The 20396-nt window shown below is 32.0% G+C and overlaps 1 protein-coding gene across 1 annotated transcript in view; it reads right to left on the minus strand.

The window, feature by feature from the left end:
- LOC114326885 (kinetochore-associated protein 1) overlaps window positions 1-20396 on the minus strand; it is a 120184-nt gene that overhangs the window by 11525 nt on the left and 88263 nt on the right. Inside the window, exons 22-25 of the mRNA XM_050648845.1 lie at window positions 17067-17241; window positions 14505-14861; window positions 8688-8847; window positions 2838-3107 (exon numbers count right to left, since the gene is read on the minus strand). Of these exons, the coding sequence (XP_050504802.1) occupies window positions 2838-3107; window positions 8688-8847; window positions 14505-14861; window positions 17067-17241 (962 nt within the window). The remainder of the gene's footprint in view (window positions 1-2837; window positions 3108-8687; window positions 8848-14504; window positions 14862-17066; window positions 17242-20396) is intronic.

Below are 20396 nucleotides of genomic sequence, written 5' to 3' on the forward strand. Positions count from 1 at the left end.
TTATACAGGGTATTTACAAAGTTATAGCCAATTTTCTATGAAAATCGTAACAAGTTCAGCTCCCTGTATAAATAAAAATAAGCACAACGGCAATGGTTTATTGATGCCATATTTTTTTACTTAATTTCACAATTTTTAAAAATGATTGACATTGCTAATTTTCTTTATATCGAATACAGGGTGAGTCCAAACGCAAATACATTATTTTCTCAGTAATTTTAAATGGAACACCCTGTATTTTATATCACTATTGAAAAGTACCATTATCGAGATTTAATTTGTACAACATTGCCTATATCAAAATTTATTAGTTTTCGAGATATTTTCATTTTTCAATGGACCAGTAGCGTGGCCACCCAGATCACCAAAATTTAATAAACTGGACTGAATTTTTTGGGGTTGCGTTAAGAATGAAGGTTATAAAATGCCTCCAACAACAAGGTATGAAATGCAAAATAGAATACAAGGTGTATTTCGAAGTGTTAATTTAAAAATGCTTCGTAATGTAAGTAACTCATTCACTCAACTCATTTTGAACACCTTCTGTAATTAAATATATAAAATATTTTCCTAAAAGTTGCTTTTAATTTTTTCAAAAATGTTGTATTTTATGTTCATGTTTTTTTTGTAAAATTTTTTACTGATAAATTATTTTTCGTTCTTTATTAGTTACATTGTTACATTTACATACAAAAGTAGTTTTTAATTGTGATCACAACATGTTGTATTTCGTGTTTGTGTTTTTTTTGTAAAATTTATAACTAATTAATTATTTTTCTTTCTTTATTTGTTACATTTACATACAAAAGTAGTTTTTAATTGTTTCAAAAATGTTGTACGAGGTGGTTGTGTTTTATTTTGTAAAATTTATTATTAATAAATTATTTTTCTTTCTTTGATAATCTAGATTGATAATCAGTAATCTTAAATTATCAGTTTTAAAAAATTCAGTCATGGCTTACTTAAAATTTGGAAAGATGTAGACCCGTAATTAATAATTTGCTGTAAAAAATGAAGATATCTCGAAAACTAATAAATTTAGACATAGGAAATATTATACAAAAATTAAAGTACGGTAACGGTACTTTTTCTAACGGTCACTAGATAGTGACATAAAATACAGGGTGTTCCATTTAAAATTACTGAGAAAATAATGTACTTGCGTTTTGACTCACCCTGTATTCGATATAAAGAAAATTAGCAATATCAACCATTCTTAAAAATTTTCACAATCAACAAAAAAATATGGCACCAATAAACCATTGCTGTTGTATTTTTATTTATACAGGGAGCTGAACTTGTTACATTTTCATAGAAAATTGGTTATAACCAGTGATGTGGGAGGAAGGGGATGTGGCATGAGGTGAAGTAGATGGGATCGCTTTCACGGACTAAATGAGCAACTCAATATGGCGGAACAACTCTTTGGTAGTATATTCTGTTCTATATAAAGTATATAATTATAAAATTATAATATATTATATAAATATATACGTAATTAATAAGTTTAATAATTAATTAATAGCATATATTCCATGTATAACATAAAAAGCCTGCCCGCCGCCATATTGCCTTCCCCACAAGTGTCAAATCAAGTGGTTCCATTTAGTAAACACAAAAGCATCTCTTATGTCATATCCTATCTCTCCCACATCACTGGTTATAACTTTGTAAATACCCTGTATATCATAACAGACTTTTGTATTTTTGTAATGGGCAAGTTAAGAAGATTTCGAATATAAGATAAAATATAGGGTGTTCCATTTAAAAAAAAAACATAAGTCTGCCACGATGTTATCGAACACCCTGTAACATTCTAATTAATTTTAAAATGTGAAGCTCAAAATTGGCTACAATTTTTGTTATTAACTTTTATTGATATCTATTACTATAGCGGATATATTAAGCTTTAACCCACTAATCAATCACCCTGTATACAAACTTGACATAGAAATGAAAGTGGAAATGTATGCAAACATATCGATCTAATAAATAGATACACGCGAAATAATACAGGGATCATTATAAGTTAGATTGCGAGAGATTCAGTTAGGTTTTGGGGTTACCTGCCGCCTGAAGTAATACATGTTGATTACCGTCATCAGCTGAGTACTATCGATATTAATCAACTGTAATTAACAACCAATAAAGTACTGATGGGTAAATAGGTGTATTCCTGCTCAGCAACCCCATACCAAGTGTAAATACTACTCCTCATCTTTATAAGAGAACCGTTGTCTACTTCAGGAATTTACCACATTCTCTTTATAGTTCAGTGTTTATTTCAACATTAAATTGTAGTGGAAATATGTTTTTAATTGAAAATAAACTGTCATTTTACCATAGGGCTTTTCATCGACTTTCGTTTGTTTCGAGCTTCTGTCATATGTTGTATAATCTGTATATATGAATATTATTTATATATGACTATTATAAACAGATTATACAACATAATATGGCAGAAGATCGAAACAAACGAAAGTCGATGAAAAGCCCTATGGTAAAATGACTTTTTTATGTTCAATTAAAAACATATTTTCACTACAATTTAATGTTCAAATAACCACTGAACTATAAAGAGAATGTGGTAAATTCCTGAAGTAGACAACGGTTCTCTTATAAACATGAGGAGTGTTATTTACCCTTGGTATGGGGTTGGTCAGCAGAAATACACCTATTTACCCATCAGTACTTAATTGGTACTCTACACAGGCACTACGGGAGGAGACTACGGTAAAACCGAAATACGTATAAGCACATAGTAGAGGCCCTGTCCTGTAATCAAATCTAAATCATCTTTACTTTCATGTTATACAGTTAAAAAAAAAGAACTTTACCTGAATATTCAAAGCAAAAAGTGCCAGCGTATTTTGGGATTCTACTGTCCATGTACAGCGCTTCGATCAAACTGTGCGGTTGAGTAACCAATTGCAAGTAGCTCTCTTTTGCTAAATTAAATCTGTTCAGAATGTGACATACCGACAGTCCAAAATATTTATTTTTGACCTTGATGAAAGCTCTCTCTACCTCGCCGTCGCTTAAGTGGTTGTTTCGATAGGCTGTTACATACTTGAAGCTCAGCAGGGCTGCCTTTACTTTATCGGCTCCTAAAAAACAAAAACTCAATATTAGCTGTTATAATTTTATTCCAAGTACTGTTTTGTAAATTGTGAAAAAGAAAATTTTGTTTTAAATATAAACTTCTAGAGAAAGGCTTAAGACAATTTTACTCTCTTCTGTAAGATGGGTTTTGACTCCAAGTTAGGGGTGGGTCATAACCTAAAACCGGTTTTTTACTTCGCAATAATAGGTTTATCCGGTTTTGTTGTCTCTGTTATAACAGGTTTATTCCTTTAAAAGTAATAACCGGTGAAAAACCGGATACGTTACCACTGCAAAATTTATCTCGGAAAGAAAGGGTTTTTTGTCGCCCTCGCGCGCGCAAAGCCGAAATTTTGAGCTGACCGAAACCGATTTGACAACAATGATGACTGATTTCTATTTTCGATCCCAATTGGCTATTCCCAGTTCCAGTTCCCCCATCCCTATCACACTATCACTATCCAGTATGCAATACACCCCGACGCCGTTTATATATCAATTGATTATCTTGGCATCGATATATTCTTTCCATAGTATCGATATAGATAGTATTTATATCGATTCGAATGGAGTATCACAAACTAAAGTGCAATGTGAATGTAACATTGTAAACTATTGGGACCGTGCAAGTTCGGAAAAGCGACACCTGGTTTCATAGCTCGGCAACATTTTTCGCACTTTTAATTATATTGGCCAATCATATTGGTCCTGGTTACTGGACAATTGTCAAGGCCATAGCCCAAAAAAATTATAAGAAGAAAAAGTAATATTAAGGTTATGTTATTAAAAGGTAAACAATTTTTTTACAAAACTGCATAAATCCATTTCCGGCTAAAATACATTTTTTATTGAATTTCGAGAGTTTGATATGCCTTACATCTTGTGTATAAGTCTCATGTATTAAAAGTGAATATTTCCCATTTAAAATGAGCCTAACAATCACGTTTCTTCCACAAAACTTAATTAATCCACTCAAAAACCTTTACCCCATGTTCACTCTTTTTTTATACAAAACTTAACATCTCCTTCTTTAGCTAACCATTAAAATTAGTTTTTGTTTTACAAAACTGCATAAATCCTCCTGACTGCAGAACTATCCCTCTACTATTTTTGTTTGGTTTTAAAAGCATCCTCTAGAATTAGATGTTGATTCGTGAAACAAAATATAATATTCGTTAGTTCTAAAACTACTCACGGGTCGCACTGACACTCGCTGAACCACGCCATGCCACGCTGAATGAGATTATCAGTTGTATGTCAACGTTGTTTCTGTGTTTTGCGTGTTATTTTGAGATGGATACTGTTGCTAATTTATCGGTGGGATCTAAAAAAAGACGATCCATCAAAACAAGTGAGAGAGGGCGTTCAAAAATTATGAAGTACAACGATAGTGATCCTCATTTAGTGTTTCTAAAACAGAAGACCAGACCATGTGCCCAAAAATCTTCGTTGTGCTACGGTATCCTACGATGATATAAAAATTAATCGACAAGCAGTCTACATGGCAAAGGGTAAAGAGAAACAAGATCTTGTTTTGATGAAATATATCTCTGCTTTCGAGCCCCAAAGAAGAAGAAGAAGTGGTGGGCCTGTCACTGTACCTCGCACTGACTGCCTGTCTGTAAAAAGTTTTTTGCTTTCTCAATGGGTGTACCTGCCTCTCGACTACTGCGGATTGGAAAGGTCGTCAATCAAGGTCTGCTGCCCAAAGAAAATAGAGGTGGTTATCGACGAGAAGCTATTTTCAGAGCCAAAAAGGAAGCAGTCCGTCAATTTCTTGGTAAACTAAATTCTGTCGAATCTCATTATGGAATAGAAAAAAGTAAGAGAGTTTATCTTTCAGCAGAGTTAAGTGTAAATAAGTTATATAAAATGTTTAAGAATGCTTACACTGCCGATTTGCACGTGAGCTATTCATGTTTTCACCTTATTTTTGTAACCGATTTTAACATTGGATTTTCCTCTCCAGCTACAGACGCATGCGCTACGTGCACTTGTCTTAAATATCTTATTAAAAAAAAACGCTCGCGGCTCAGTTGAAAGAATTAATCCAATGACTGAACTTCGTATTCACAAGCTGAGATCGGATGCGTTTTACAAACTAATGAAGGAAGTTCCCAGTGATACTTATAGTTTTGTTTTTGATTTGCAACAAGTGCACCCACTCCCTAAAACTCCAGTCGGCGATGCCTTTTATCGCCGACAAATTGCATTCTATGCATTTTGCTGTGTGCCTATTGACTCAAAGGCACCAACATTTTTTACGTAGAATGGAACGCAGGGAAGCAGAGGAGCAAATGAAATCGCATCCATCACTTAAGACGCCAAGATCTTTCGTCTTTTTCTGCTGTATCGTTGTTTTGTGATGGTTGCGCTGGCCAAAATAAAAATGCGCATATTTATTGTTCATGTTTTGTGCCATTGGCTTAAAAATGAGGCTCCAGAGAATGTACAGAAAATTCATGTACCCTTTCCGACTCGTGGCGACAGTTTTCTTCCAGCTGATCGAGCTTTTGGTCGTGTGGAGAAGCGCTTGAAAAAAACTGATACCATCATCTCGAGCGAAGAGTATGCTTCTATTTACGAGGAGTTTGGCTCTGTACAGAAACTGGGACAAGACTGGGTGATATACGATATCAAAAGCCTTGAAATGATTTATCAAAAAATAAAAGGAATCAGCCAAACCAAACGCCTCATTATTAAGAAAATCAAAACAAGGGACCGGCATACTTTAACCAAAATAAAATGCTGCGCCAACTATAGGTTCGATAGTGGAACGGAAACTTTTAGAAGCATTGCAAAAAAAATAAAAATGATTTTCTTCAGGCCCTTCCCCAAATCCCACTATCTCATTCCGTGGCTAAAGAGAAAAAAAAGATGTCCTTCATTTATTGCAAACCCATTTTGGACAAAATTGGAAAGAAATCCCTATCTTCATTGGTATAGTATTTTTACTACAAAAGCAATATTACGTAGGTCAAAATTTTTGACGTAAGAGAACTGTCAAAACATTAGAATGTGACTTTTCATTATTGTCATGTTTATTATAAACATGGCAATAATGAAAAGTCACATTCTAATTTTTTGACAGTTCTCTTACGTCAAAAATTTTGACCTACGTAATATCGCTTTTGTAGTAAAAATACTATATATTAATGCTCTTCCACACAAAGTTACTAGTGATCCAAATCCAGAAACCCACAACTACCATGATGGCGAGTGTGATAGCTTGGAGGATTAGCCAAAAAATGTTCATATCTAAATTTTTTGTACTCCTCATTTTTTTTTTTTTTGTTTTAGTGAGTACCGTTTAATATTTTTTATTTCTAAGATATTGTTAGTTTAACAAAAGTTAATATCTCCCATCTTTTTTTACAAAACGCGATATCTCCACAGACACATGGCTATATTTTGTTAATGCAAATCAATAAAAATAATGTTAATTACCGTTTTATTTCTTTAAGGGCCGGTTGTTCGAACGCTAATCAGAAATGATCATTATCAAATATTTAATTACTGTCACAACTGTCAATGTCAACTTTGATTGGGTTGCTGAAAACATAATTATTGATTACAATTATGAAATTAGTTAATCAATTATGTTAATAATTGTTATGTTAATTAATTAACTAATCTCATAATTATAATTAATTATGTTTTCAGCAACCCAACCAAAGTTGACATTGACAGTTGTGACAGTAATTAAATATTTGACAGTGATCATTGTTGATTAGCGTTCGAACAACCGGCCCTAAATCTAACATCAATTGATTACGTTCTCAGAAATTTCGAAAATTTTAGTACAACAGCTGCAGCACGTTTTTACGTCTCCTGAATATTTTTGAAAAGTGGATTTATGCAGTTTTGTAAAAAAAAACTCCTCAATTGTATGTAATAAATAAAATTAATTATTAAAATGCACTACTACAAGCAAAATACAATTAATTAAATTTACTTTTATGTAATAATTGCATATCATATCAATATTGTAGAGCAACATAAAATTTTTCTTCTTCATTGACAGTAGATATGAAATATACGTCAATTTGACAATTTCAATTGACAATGAATTATTTAAGAATCAAAAAATGCTTATTTTTGGTCTTCTAAAGTGTACTAGTACCTTAAATGTTTGGAGTCTACATTTTTATCCACATTTACTCCACGTACATACAATGTGATTTGTAAATGTTGTAAAGAAAATGTTGTTATTATAAGAAAAAAATATGTGCACTCGAGCATTTTTTAGTGGCTAAAAATTTAGCCACTAAGCGTTAAAGGGTTAAATAATGTTTTACAGCGTCAACATAAAATCGTTTGATGTAATGTAAATTGCACACACTTTGTGAAAATCGCGCATCTCTATTTCCTATTTTCTATGTGCGAGAACTCTTTAAGAAAAACCCTAGTCTTTAAATTTCGCACATTGTTTCATTTTGGTATAAGGAAGAACCCTATTGAATGTGAAGTCAATGTGATGTAAATGTGGTCCTAGCAGAAGACGGGCATAATAAAAAGATATACGGAAGGCAATGGCACGGAAAATGAACTATATAATTATTTTGAGTCGCGATAGCGAATATGGTGGGGCCCGGACAAATAATCCCGAACAAAAAATCCCCAGAAAAAAATCCCCGGACAAATAATCCCCACAAAAAATCCCGGACAAATAATCCCCACAATTTTTTTGACAAAATATCCCCACAAAATATCCCGGACAAAAAAATCCCCAAGAAATAGGTGCTGCCGAATAGTTCTCCCGAAATTCTTTTGTCATGTAAAATTTGAAGTTTTCGACATGGAATTGGAATTCCAAATTTAGTAATCGAAATTAAAATTCATGCTTGATCTTAATAATAATTTTTCGTACCGAAAAGCGGTTTCATGGCGATTGCTATCTATAAGTCTCATGCACTGAGGCTGAAAAACATTTTCGTCGATTGCATTCCCGGGAAAACTTTTGTTGAGTTTTGAAAACAGGGATATTTTGTCCGGGATTTTTTGTGGGGATATTTTGACCAAAAAAATTGTGGGGATTATTTGTCCGGGGATTTTTTGGGGGATTTTTTGTCCGGGGATTTTTTTTCCCGGGATAATTTGTGGGGATTTTTTGTCCGGGATTATTTGTCTGGGGATTTTTTGTCCAGGGATAATTTGTGAGGATTATTTGTCCGGGATTTTTTGTGGAAATTTTTTGTCCAGGGATAATTTGTGGGGATTTTTTGTCCGGGATTATTTGTCCGGGGATTATTTGTCCTAGCTTTGGTAATTAATTATTTTGTCTACGGGGTGAATAAAAATTTATTTTGCTTTTTTGTTTAAGTATTAGCGAATTTGAGAATTTTGTTTGAGCAGAGTAACAGAAGAGGAATTATAAAAAGGAGAAGAATATCATGGTCCGCTAACTTACGGAAATGGATGCACGTCAAATGAACTTTTCAAAGTAGCCGCTTGTAAGAATATGTATGATAAAATATCATGCATATTTCCATCGCGGAAGTGAAAGACAAAGATGAGGAAGAAGAATAAAACCACATTCAACAATTTAATCAAATGAATTTATTTATAAGTAAATTCATACTTACCATCGGGTATGTAATTCATAAGATGATAGACAACTGATGTAGCCCTTTCTAAGTCAGAGATATGTTGAACGCATCTGTCAACTTCTTCAAATAAATCATCAAATTTTGAATAAAGAAGCCAGTCTTTTGATTGTTCTTTACCCAATATACCGCTCGTCACCTAATTAAAAATAAACATAAAAATAAACCAAAGCCTTAAATACCTCCTGCAAAATGTTTACCAGGGAGAGATAAACGAATTCCTCATGTGTTGCATTTCATTTAACCTTCCGATGACCAACCTTTTTTTATTACACGGATGACCAACATGGGTAAAAAATGACCCCAGGTCAAAAATAAACTGGAATGAATGTTTTCAGCATTTAAATCTTCATCTGACACTACATCCTCGTTTTCTGATACTATTTCATCTTCTATATCATCATAAAAATCGCAAGCAGTAACAATTTCCTGTAACTCAGCCTCAGTAAGATATTTGAGGCCATATCTTATATGTATACAAAATACTAAGAAACTATAATAATATACGCCAGGAAATAATAATAATGACTAACTGTAGCAGACAGGAATGTCATGATTCGTACATAACAGGCACCACAGTCTAAAAATAGATTTTGATAACGCGCAATGTAAAACTACTTGGAATTCCACATAATAGACGGTATTTTACTAAACATCAACTTCAGAATATATTTTTTATTCGTAAAATATAGGGAATTTTTTTTATTTCGAAATATGAGGATATCTAGAATGATATTAAAGTCAAATAAAAAAAGAATGTGTGTGTACTTTGTACGCATGTAAGAAGTTATACTTCTATTATATGATTTCAACGAACTAAATATACTTTCAACAGGTTATTTGTATTTTATTTAAATGAATAAACTAATTTTTACTTACTACTTTCCAAAAATTTTTATTAAAACAATACCAAAAATAAAAAAAAATAATAGAAAAAACACGGATTTGAACCGAGGACTTCTCGATCTCCGGTCACACGCTCTACCACTAAGCTATATTCCCTTTGCTTTGATAGGTTACAAGATTGCTCATACATACTGACAAATTTAATAGACCAAGTGAAGCATACAAAAATACTTTAAATATACTTACTATTATTATAAAATATCTTATTCCCGAGGAAGACAAATCCAAAGATACAAAAATTATAATAAATATATTTACTAAAAACACTAATAATATATTCTTTTCACGCACACCTTATTTGCGCTACATAACTTAAAAGATGTAGCGACTAATACCATACTGTCGGTGTGCGCATGCGCCAGGGAATGTAAAAATTCACCCTCGTGCCTAAAGAAGTATAACTTCAAAAGTAATGAGTTAAAAATTGAAAATACTTTTGAATTTATTAAAGAAAAACATACGCTGGGGTCCAAATTTACCCCCTTGGTCATCCGAAGGTTAAAAGAAAATATAATGAAACCTTATTCGCTCCGTGCATGACTGACGCGACACCTAGCGCCTTCACTTGACATTTTTGGATCTCATAATTTGACGTTAAGCATATAATAAATACATATTGTGAAGTTGCGAATTATTAATAATTAGTTTTTTAACGATACTTTTCCAATTTATGTGCAAAATGGATGTAGTATTAAGAACTGGGTTTCTAAAAATTCATCACAATGTATCTTTTCAACCCCAAACGGAACACTATTCTCGAACACTAGAAAAATCTATTCTCGTTTTTAAACTAGGAGGAGTTCAAATTTACCGCGCTGTAATGCTTGTTAGTAATTGGTCCAACTACAGGCAAGTTTACTCCACTAAATTACGAAATTTTGACCCTATTGACATTTAAAATTCATAGGTTAATTAAGTTATATCGGCGATTTTTTGTGTTTTCTGAGTTATTCCATTAATTTTTAGATTTTTAGTCTGCATTCATATAAAAACTGTTGTTTTTAGAACTCTTTAGCGAATTGTTATTAATCTTATAAGTTGTCCGTTACTGATTACTGAATTGCCGTCGAAGGCCGACATGGTCAACCAAAAAAGAAGATGCATCTGGTGATTTCTATAGTGACATTATTGAGCGTGAATCTATCTTTTGAGTTTACTTCTTCTATTTAAATGGATATTTTACTTCTCCTATTTAAATTTAGAATGAAATAGATAAAATCTTAACGAAAAATAGAAACCTAGTAAAAGACGTATCGGTATTAAATCAGGTTGACCTAGGAAGCGACCATAGAGTAATAAGAACAAAACTAGTAATAAACAAAAAACTAGAAAGAAAAAGAATACATGAAAAAAGATACAAATGGACATCTGAAGAAATAAAAAATAGTGAATTTAATAAAAAGATAATGCATGCATTAAATCAAGTTAACATGCAGCAGATCAACTCCAATGATATTGATGATTTGAATAGCCTTATAACCGAAACAGTGAACAAAAGTATTCTGAAACTGAAAAAACCAAAAACAACACACAATGAATTAGACAAAGAAATATTACAACAAATAAAAAAAAGGAAGATCTTAAATAAATCTAACAAAAAGGGAACCGAAGAATATAGAGAACTTAATAGGCAGATTAGAAAAGGAATCAGAAAACAAAAAACAAAAGAAGAAGAAAAATTAATAACAACAACTATTGAAAAAAATAAGAGTATGAAATACCTCAGACCGACACTAGGACGACGTCAGATAATATCATTAATGGGAAAAGAAGAAAATGAAATCACAACTAGAGAAAACATATTGAAACGAATAGAAGAATTTTACACGGAACTCTACAGAACACATCAACAAGACGATGAAATGAGACCAGCACGGAAATTAATAAAAAATGTTGGATCGGAAATAATGCCAAAAGTAACAATTTCAGAGGTAACTACAGCATTGGAAAACATGAAGAGAAATAAAGCTGCAGGAGAAGATAGGATTACCACAGATATGATATTAGAAGGAGGTAAGGAACTCATTGCAATTGTAACTAAGCTTATAGACAGTTGTTTACACCAGGGCAAAGTTCCTAAGAGCTGGAACAACTCTAAAGTAATCTTATTACACAAGAAAGGTGATAATAGAAAGGTGGAAAACTACAGGCTCATCAGTCTACTGTCACACCTGTTTAAAATACTCACCAAAGTCATAACTACCCGACTAAAAAGGAAATTAGATGAATACCAACCATATGAACAGGCAGGTTTTAGAAAAGGCTATTCAACTTCCGATCACCTGTTAACCACAAAAATACTAATAGAAAAATGTAACGAATACAAGTTTCCAGTTTTTATAGCATTTGTAGACTACGAAAAAGCTTTCGACACTATAGAACACGCGGCCGTAATAAACGCAATGCAAAATTGTAGAATAGACAGCAGATATATTAACTTAATAAAAGAAACTATGAACCAAGCTACAGCTACATACTACCTAAATGAAAATGAATACACGAACCCTGTACCATTAAACAGAGGAGTCAAACAGGGAGCTACTCTATCACTCAAACTGTTCACCTTAGTTTTGGAGGACGTGTTTAAAAATCTAAATTGGAAATATAAGGCAATAAACATCAATGGCCGCTACCTCAGTAATCTACGATTTGCGGATGACATAATCCTGATAGCTAATGACCTACAAGAACTGCAAACCAGGCTTTCAGAACTTCTCACAGAATCTTCTAAAATAGAACTTAAAATGAATTTAAATAAAATAAAAGTCATGCACTCCGAAGAAACCGTGACAATAATAAACGACAAAGTTATAGAAAAAGTTGAAGAATATATATACTTAGGACAAAAATTAATACTAAATAGGGAAATTCAAACGGAAGAAATAAAAAGAAAAAGAAAGTTAGCATGGGCAGCATTCGGCAAACTGAACTATATACTCAGAAATCAGCAAATTCAACTACATCTTAGATCTAAAGTTTTTGATGCATGCATTATTCCGATAGTAACATAGGGGGCCAAACATGGACAATCACAAAAAAGAATATGAACATACTCAGAGTCACTCAACACGCGATGGCGCTTGGCGTATCACTTGGGGACAGGAAAACAAACACATGGATAAGACAGAAAACCAAAGTCACCGATGTGGTACAAAAATCATTAAAATTGAAATGGGGATACGCTGGACATGTAGCTAGGAGCGATCTAAACAAATGGCACAGAACAATTCTAACCTGGAGACCATACCAACACAAAAGACCCAGAGGCAGACCTCCTATGAGATGGACAGATGATCTGAAACGGACTGCCGGGAAAAATTGGCTACAAGTAGCGTGCAACAAAAAACAATGGAAAGGAAGACTTGAAGATGCTTATGTTCAGATGTGGACGTGAATGGTTAGACGAAGAAGAAGAAGAAGAAGAAGAAGAATAAGAAGAATAAGAAGAATAAGAAGAAGAAGAAGAAGAAGAAGAAGAAGAAGAACAAGAAAAAGAAGAAGATTTAAAAAATGGGGTATACGCTCTGAGCTTCGCTGGTGTCGCTAACTAGTGGACTAATAATGAAACTTTTGCCGGAAATTTTTTAATTTAATATTTAATTTTTATCTCGTAATATTTACAACGCAAAAAAGTAATTAAAATGTAATCGATTTTGAAGATTTTGCTAATCATTTTGACGTTCTATTGTTGAAACATTAATTTCTTACTTCGGATACTTTCACAACTATCGTGTAGATGGGGCTAAGATTAATACATTAATTTATAATTACATATCACGGAATATTAAAAAAACTTAAATTCAGTATTTAAAACGTAAGTATATTTAAGGTAAAAATATATACCACAGCTTTGACCAACTAATATTTTTTAAAATTAATGTTTTTAATTTCAATTTTAAATTAATCACTTTGACATTTATGTCAAATTTCCAGGAAAGGTTACCTGACTTGTCACTACTGGCGCTCACGAACTTTTAAATATCACCTCTACGTACACTTCGCGTCAAAAAAAATTGGTACAACTCTTATAACCGAAAATCGTGTTTTTCAAGTTGTGTAAGTTGATCTTGTCACACGTGTCATTCTAATTTCTAGGGCAACGTTGCCAGTTCAACGAAAATATATCAAACTATGTAAAAACGGGGCTGTGCGACAGACCGCATTTTTTAATATACCTACTATAAACTAAAACAATTGTAATTTTCCGTCATCTCAATTCATACATTGATTCGTGTTTTATTATTTATTATAATTTATGAAAATATTTCAATTCAAAAATAATGATAGATAATAAATCTTGACATGACTTAAATTATTATGTTTAATGTCACATCGAGAGGTGTGATTGGTTTCTCGTAAATTGTAGGACAAAACTGCATTAAGTTGTGTAAAATAAATAAAACACACTGGAAAAATTAAAAATTTAATTTGAAATTAATACAAAATGAATAACTTTTACAGTGAACAAGTGTGGAATTTAAATATATGTATTACAAATCGAAATATACATTTTAAACGTTATTTTTTTGTATTTAGATTTAGTGCAATTCCGTTGTCTGTGATGGCAACAACGAAGTGTTTCACGAACGATAATTGTCAGTCTGAACACAGGTTTACATTGGGAAAAAAAACTGTACCAGTTTTATATGACGCGAAGTGTACGAGCTCACAGCGTATAGTATAATATAATATTTATGGATTACTGTCGAAGGCCGACAAGATCAACCAAAAAAGAAGATGAATCTAGTGACTTTTCTAGTAACATTATTGGGTGTGAATCTGTCTTTTGAGTTTACTCCTCCTGGTATAAAAACAGGGTATCGTTTGTTCAAATATTTGAACTTCTAACACAGACATGATATGCTCGAACACTTAAACGTGAATACTTACGACCTGTTTAACAGCATAAACACAAATATCGTCCTTCTTCAGATGCTTCAACATCTTGGTCGCCGGGAACCAAAGTTCGTAAGATCTAAGACTGATTTCTGGTCTCAGAATACTCCAAATATCAGACGTGAATAGAATGGGTGTGAATGGAAGTCTGTATTCTGAGAGAGGATCCAAAATTTGTGTGTCTGGAAACGTAATATACCACTCTTCTTTTTCTCGTTGGCTGGGACTTTGAAATCTCGTGTAGGATTTTAAAAATTGGAGCATTACGATGTACTCTGAGTTTGTCAGTAGTTGATTGTTTTCCAAAATTTTATAAATTGTATGGAACACTTCGTAATGATAAAAGTTTACCTAAAACACGTAAATATTAGTATAACAAAATTACTAACAATAGAAAATGTGATTTGTCAATAGTAATCGTTATTAATTTTATCTGATTATAATTTTAATTAGCCATTATAATTTTATAACAAACAATCGTTAATCATTTACAGAATATAAAGCCATGAGAATAAAGTGCTTGCATTACAACAATACATCAAAGACAACAATATGACAAATTCATACCCAGCCCATCTGAATAAAATAAGAATATTAGCAAAGATATATTCGAGGAATGCAAATAAAGATCCGATTTTGACCACTTATTCCGAAAATGTAGAAAACATATTACCCACATTAATGACATACTGGAAACGCTCGCAAAAATAGGGAACTCGACATTTTTTTTATTTATTTATTTATTATATTTGTCTACATATAGAAACAACACATGCCAAATATCAACGCTCAAATCGCAATATTTAATTTACAATGAACATTTAAAGTTGTGATCGCCAGCGATCCAACACGAATAGCGCAGGACGTTATGTGACGTCACGCTGCTCGTTCCAGGATAAGAGAACGACGAACTGGCAACACTGGGAGATTGTTTGTATTTAAAATTGACAGTTCGTTGATTTAAAAACATTGTGTTTTGAAGGTTAGATTTTGTTCGTGTATATAGTGTATAATTTATTTTTATCTGGGCTTTAATAATATTGAACAACACAAAAACAATATTACAAATATTGTATCGTTTCTATGTGTTCCAACAGCACTTATAAAACGCCCTGAATACTATTTATTCGTGTACCTCAAGATCAAAAACGTCGTTTAAAATGGTTAAAAACATGCAAAAGAAATGAGAAAGATATTTCGCAGAAGACATGTGAGGATCATTTTAATGTGAGTATAAAAATCAGACTCTATTTTCATCTACATATTATTATAAGTAAGTACTTATTTTATGTTCACTTCTTTGCTACACAATGCAATAATAATATAATGCAATTGTATAATATTATAATATATTATATTAATGCAATATACAATGTAATAGGTATTACAATGAACCTTATCTTTTTAATACTAATTATTTTTAATTCTTTACGATTTTATGATTCCTTATGATTTTATCACATATTATTCATAAGCAGCGTTGCAATACTTATCGCTTTCGCCCGTTTATAGGGACGACCAACAAACTGTCTGAGCTCACAACCGATTTCGCCCGTTGAAAGAATAATTTAAATTCTGCAGTTTTTAACTGGAGAATTTTTGTAAATTGGGGTTCTTTTAACAGCATTAAATAACGTTTATCAGTAATATTTCTGGAATATAATTTTTATGCAAGTTCCCTATTGGTATAAAATTCCCAACAAATATAATTTGCCTTCTAAACGATAATAGGAAAGATGTGTTTGAGATTATGCTAAAATTTGTTACAGATACAAACATGGTGATTTAAAAAATAATAATAATAATGTCAACATCCGTATCCATCAGGTTACCCCATTATCCAATCTCAGCTTGCGTGGAGAAGGAGCTCTGAAGCTAGCAGGAGTTGTTCGGTACTCTACGTAAGACAGACTGAGCCGGGAATCATCCCGGGAATCCAGTTCCAGAGTTGCATCTGGAAGTATGGTTCAAAATCGCGAAAATGGTACAAGCTATATATTATTCGGCGCACCTTGAAAAGTTGAGCTCGAATATTTAGTTCAGGTTTTGATGTCATTTCCGGTTAAAAAGTTATGACTCGGAAACCTAGAATTTACGAAATCTAAGTGCTTGTTTAATTATATTTTTGTTTGTTAACATACTTAACATTCAAGAATTCTTTATTTCAGATAATAGCTGCTGTATTGGACATCACTGCAGATAATGTGAAAAATTAAAACAACAAGTAAATCCTTTCTTTCAGGCCCAGAAAATAGAAAATAGACGTTTTTTTACTAGGAAAGTAGACGTTTATCATTAAATTCAAAAAATCAACAAACCTAGTGTAACTTCGTATATCCATACTAGAATTACTTAATTATCACCATAGGCGTAACCAGGAGGGGTTGTAACCCCCCATTTAGATGTGCTTTGAGCTCTATACGCTTAGCACCATTACTATTCCATATCCCCCAGAGACCATCCAATAGTTGTAACCCCCCTCCCGCCTAGCGTTGATTATCACCTTAATTAATTATTGTAGATTTAATTTAACTCTAGGCTAATTAATTCAATTACCTCTTTTAACATAATTTCCATTGATTTTAAGACACTCTTTTTTTCACTGTCTCCTATTACACTAATAATATCTTGACAAATTTTATGGAGGGCGTCTTCATTATTTTTCATGACGATTGTTTTTCTACCTTGTTGAGACTCGATCTCGTATTCGGGCTTCCAATTTACCAAAGAACTAAAACAGATATTAATATTTATTATCAGGGTTTATAGACATGTGCATTAAATGTAAAATTCATCTAATACAATAAAAACTGCCATATCCGGATTAATGTGGCGACAGACCGATCCGGATATGAAAAAATCCGGATATCAAGACCACTTCTTTTATAGCCTCTGAAACATTTTCTCCTTCATACATTCCAGTAATCGACGCCGTCAATAACTTTCGTCGATAGACACGTTTTATAGATTCTATAATACCTTGATCCATAGGCTGACAGAGGGATGTCACATTTATGGCAAAAAAAAACACTTTATTTCGCCATCTTTTAGTTCTTTTGGGTCGGGATGAGAGGGTGCGTTGTCCAACAGCAGGACTGCCTTTATCGGTAGATTTCGGTAGAGGCGGACGGCAGAACCGTCCGGATATGACAGGTCCGGATATGGCAAGTTGTACCATGAATCTTGTTTCAAACAATTTCATGAACTGTAGTTATTTAAAATTATCTGTTTTGCCAGTGGTGCATTTATTTAAATTTGAAATATTGTTTTAAATTTGTCGGGCTTCCACAATATTTATGTGATAGTAGTTTAACACAAATAACCAACTTTAAACCTTCATAAAATTAATTGAAAAAAATTTATAGTATTTTTCTGTGTTTACACTAATTTATTGCGAAAAACACGTTTTTGAAAATTTTTTTCTCATTATTAGAGTTACCGGTTAAATATGGGTTAACGTCTAATACTGAAATTAAGAAGGGGCATGGTTTGAAATTTTTTATATTTTCGATTTTTTTATTATTTTAACTGAAAGTACTTAACGTGAAGAATATTCCCTGAAAATTTCAGATTGAGATTGAGCGTAGTGAGGAACATTCAACAGCTGTTCCCGTTCTCTTTTGTAGATTACTCCGCGATTCAAAAAATGTACCGGTGTGCATCACTTTACAATTTGACAGACAAAAAAGTTGTCAAAAACTTTAAATGTGTTTTTCTCGAAACTGCTTTTTAAAAGACGGTGGACATTGTAACTCAAAAACTACTTGACCGACTCACCTGAAATTTTGCATATATTTTCTTTAAACATTTCGTGAGGTAACGTTGTCGAGATATTTTTTGTTTTATGCTTATTTTTTAGCCTTTTCTGCAAAAATTTCGTTTTTGAAGTTATACTTCTTTAGGCGCGATTGAGGGTGAAATTTTATTAATCTGCGCGCATGCGCACTCTGTCAGTATGGAGTTCGTTACTAAATGTTTTAATTTATGTATGTATCAGTCCAGAAAAGGTGTGAAAAGAATATATTAGTGTTTTTAAATATATTTTTCTATAAACGTGTTAAAAATGCAATTTATAGCACTCCATAGGAGCGTTAAAAATGCTACTTTAAGGCACTAGTGCTTTAAAATTTTTATGGCACTACAGTTAAAAGTGAATTGTCAAATTGTGAAACGTCAAAATATTTATATTTCATTTATTAACATTAATATTAATAATACAACTTGCGCATTTTGAAAAAGGTGGTTTAAAAGGTTTTTTTAAATTTAATTTAAACTGTATTATTGCATTTTTAAGAGGATCGGTACGTATTTTCGGCTGCAATGCTATTCAAATGGGGATTCATTTTTTTCGAATCCTGAGAAAACTAATAAGTATTTTTTAAAAATTTAAACGCAGTATGAAAGATTACGTTATTAGCGAGGGCCGAAAGTCCCTGAGAACTTCTATAATGTTTATTTTAATAAGTTACAGGGGTGAAAAACTAAGAGAAAATTTAGTGTGATTTTTAATTGCAAATATCTCATTCAAAATAAACTTTTTATTTATTCTAAGGGACTTTCGGCCCTCGGTAATAATTTAGTCTTTCATTCTGCGTTTAAATTTTTCAAAAATATTTATTGGTTTTTTCAGGATTCGAAAAAAAATGAACACAATGCCGCGGTAATATTTTCCAAATCTATCTTTGTCTTACAACGCACTCAGCCTAATATAATATTGTCAGCATATATTGTCAGTCAGACACTGACAATCAGTGACAATTTTAAATATTTGCATTGCATCGGGAATATTTTGAGTTATTGATTAAATATTATTGATATATAGTGTATTTGATAAATAATTGATTTAAGACGTGAACTTAATAAAAAGTTATTTATTGTGTATTATTTGTGGAAGATCCAAGCAGAGAATACATCAGGATAATATATTCTGTGATCCAAGTATTTTGTTGTTAAAGATGTTCAAAATTGTAAGCGTTCCATAAGAACAATATATTATTAAAAAATCACTTTAACACTTTTCCTCTTTTCTCGATTGAGTATTAGTTTTTGTTGTACAAATAAATTATTACAATCACTGAATACATAGTTAGTGAAAAAATTATCACATTTATTAACTGAATTAATAATTTGCAATTATAAAAATAACAGTTATCCAAGAACATTCAAAAGCCATCTTTTTAAATTAATGATGACATTTTCAAGTAGAATGACATTCTAGTAATGTTTAAATATCCATAACAGTGTGAACTTTACTACACGTAATTTGCCGTGTAAAGACAGAAAAAGTAGGGATACACGTAAAATATTTGCGAATTATGTACCCATAGCCTTAACACGTTTGTAGAAAAAAACTATTAAAATTTGTTAGAATATACAAAAATAAAAGTAGATGTTATTCTATAGTTGTTATGATTTACGTTTTGACAGTATAGGCAGTTTTGATGTAATGTCAAGAAAAATATAAAAATTTAATGTCAGTCAAGTTCAAGTAAAAGTTTTTGTAGGTATTGTCCTGTAATTGAGAATGAATTAATTATAATTGTTGATATATAAGACGTTTGTAGAAAAAATATTGTATGATATAGGTGTTAAAAAGTACATTTTTAAGGCACTCATGTGAATTGCAGAATGAGCGAAGCGAATCTTTCACATACGTGCCTTAAAATTGTGCTTTTAACATTTATATCATAAATAACTATTATTATAATTTTTGTGTATTTGGACTTGTCTACCTCGGGAATAAGATAAGTAATATTTAAAGTATTTTATAATTCACTTCATATGTTTGTCACTATGTCTGAGAAATCTTGTAGCCCGTATAAACAAAAGGGTATAGCTCAGTTGTAGAGCGTTGGGCTGGAGATCAAGAGGTCTCCGGTTCAAATC

This window comes from Diabrotica virgifera, chromosome 4 (assembly GCF_917563875.1).
Source record: "Diabrotica virgifera virgifera chromosome 4, PGI_DIABVI_V3a".
NCBI classification, from domain to species: Eukaryota; Metazoa; Arthropoda; class Insecta; order Coleoptera; family Chrysomelidae; genus Diabrotica; species Diabrotica virgifera.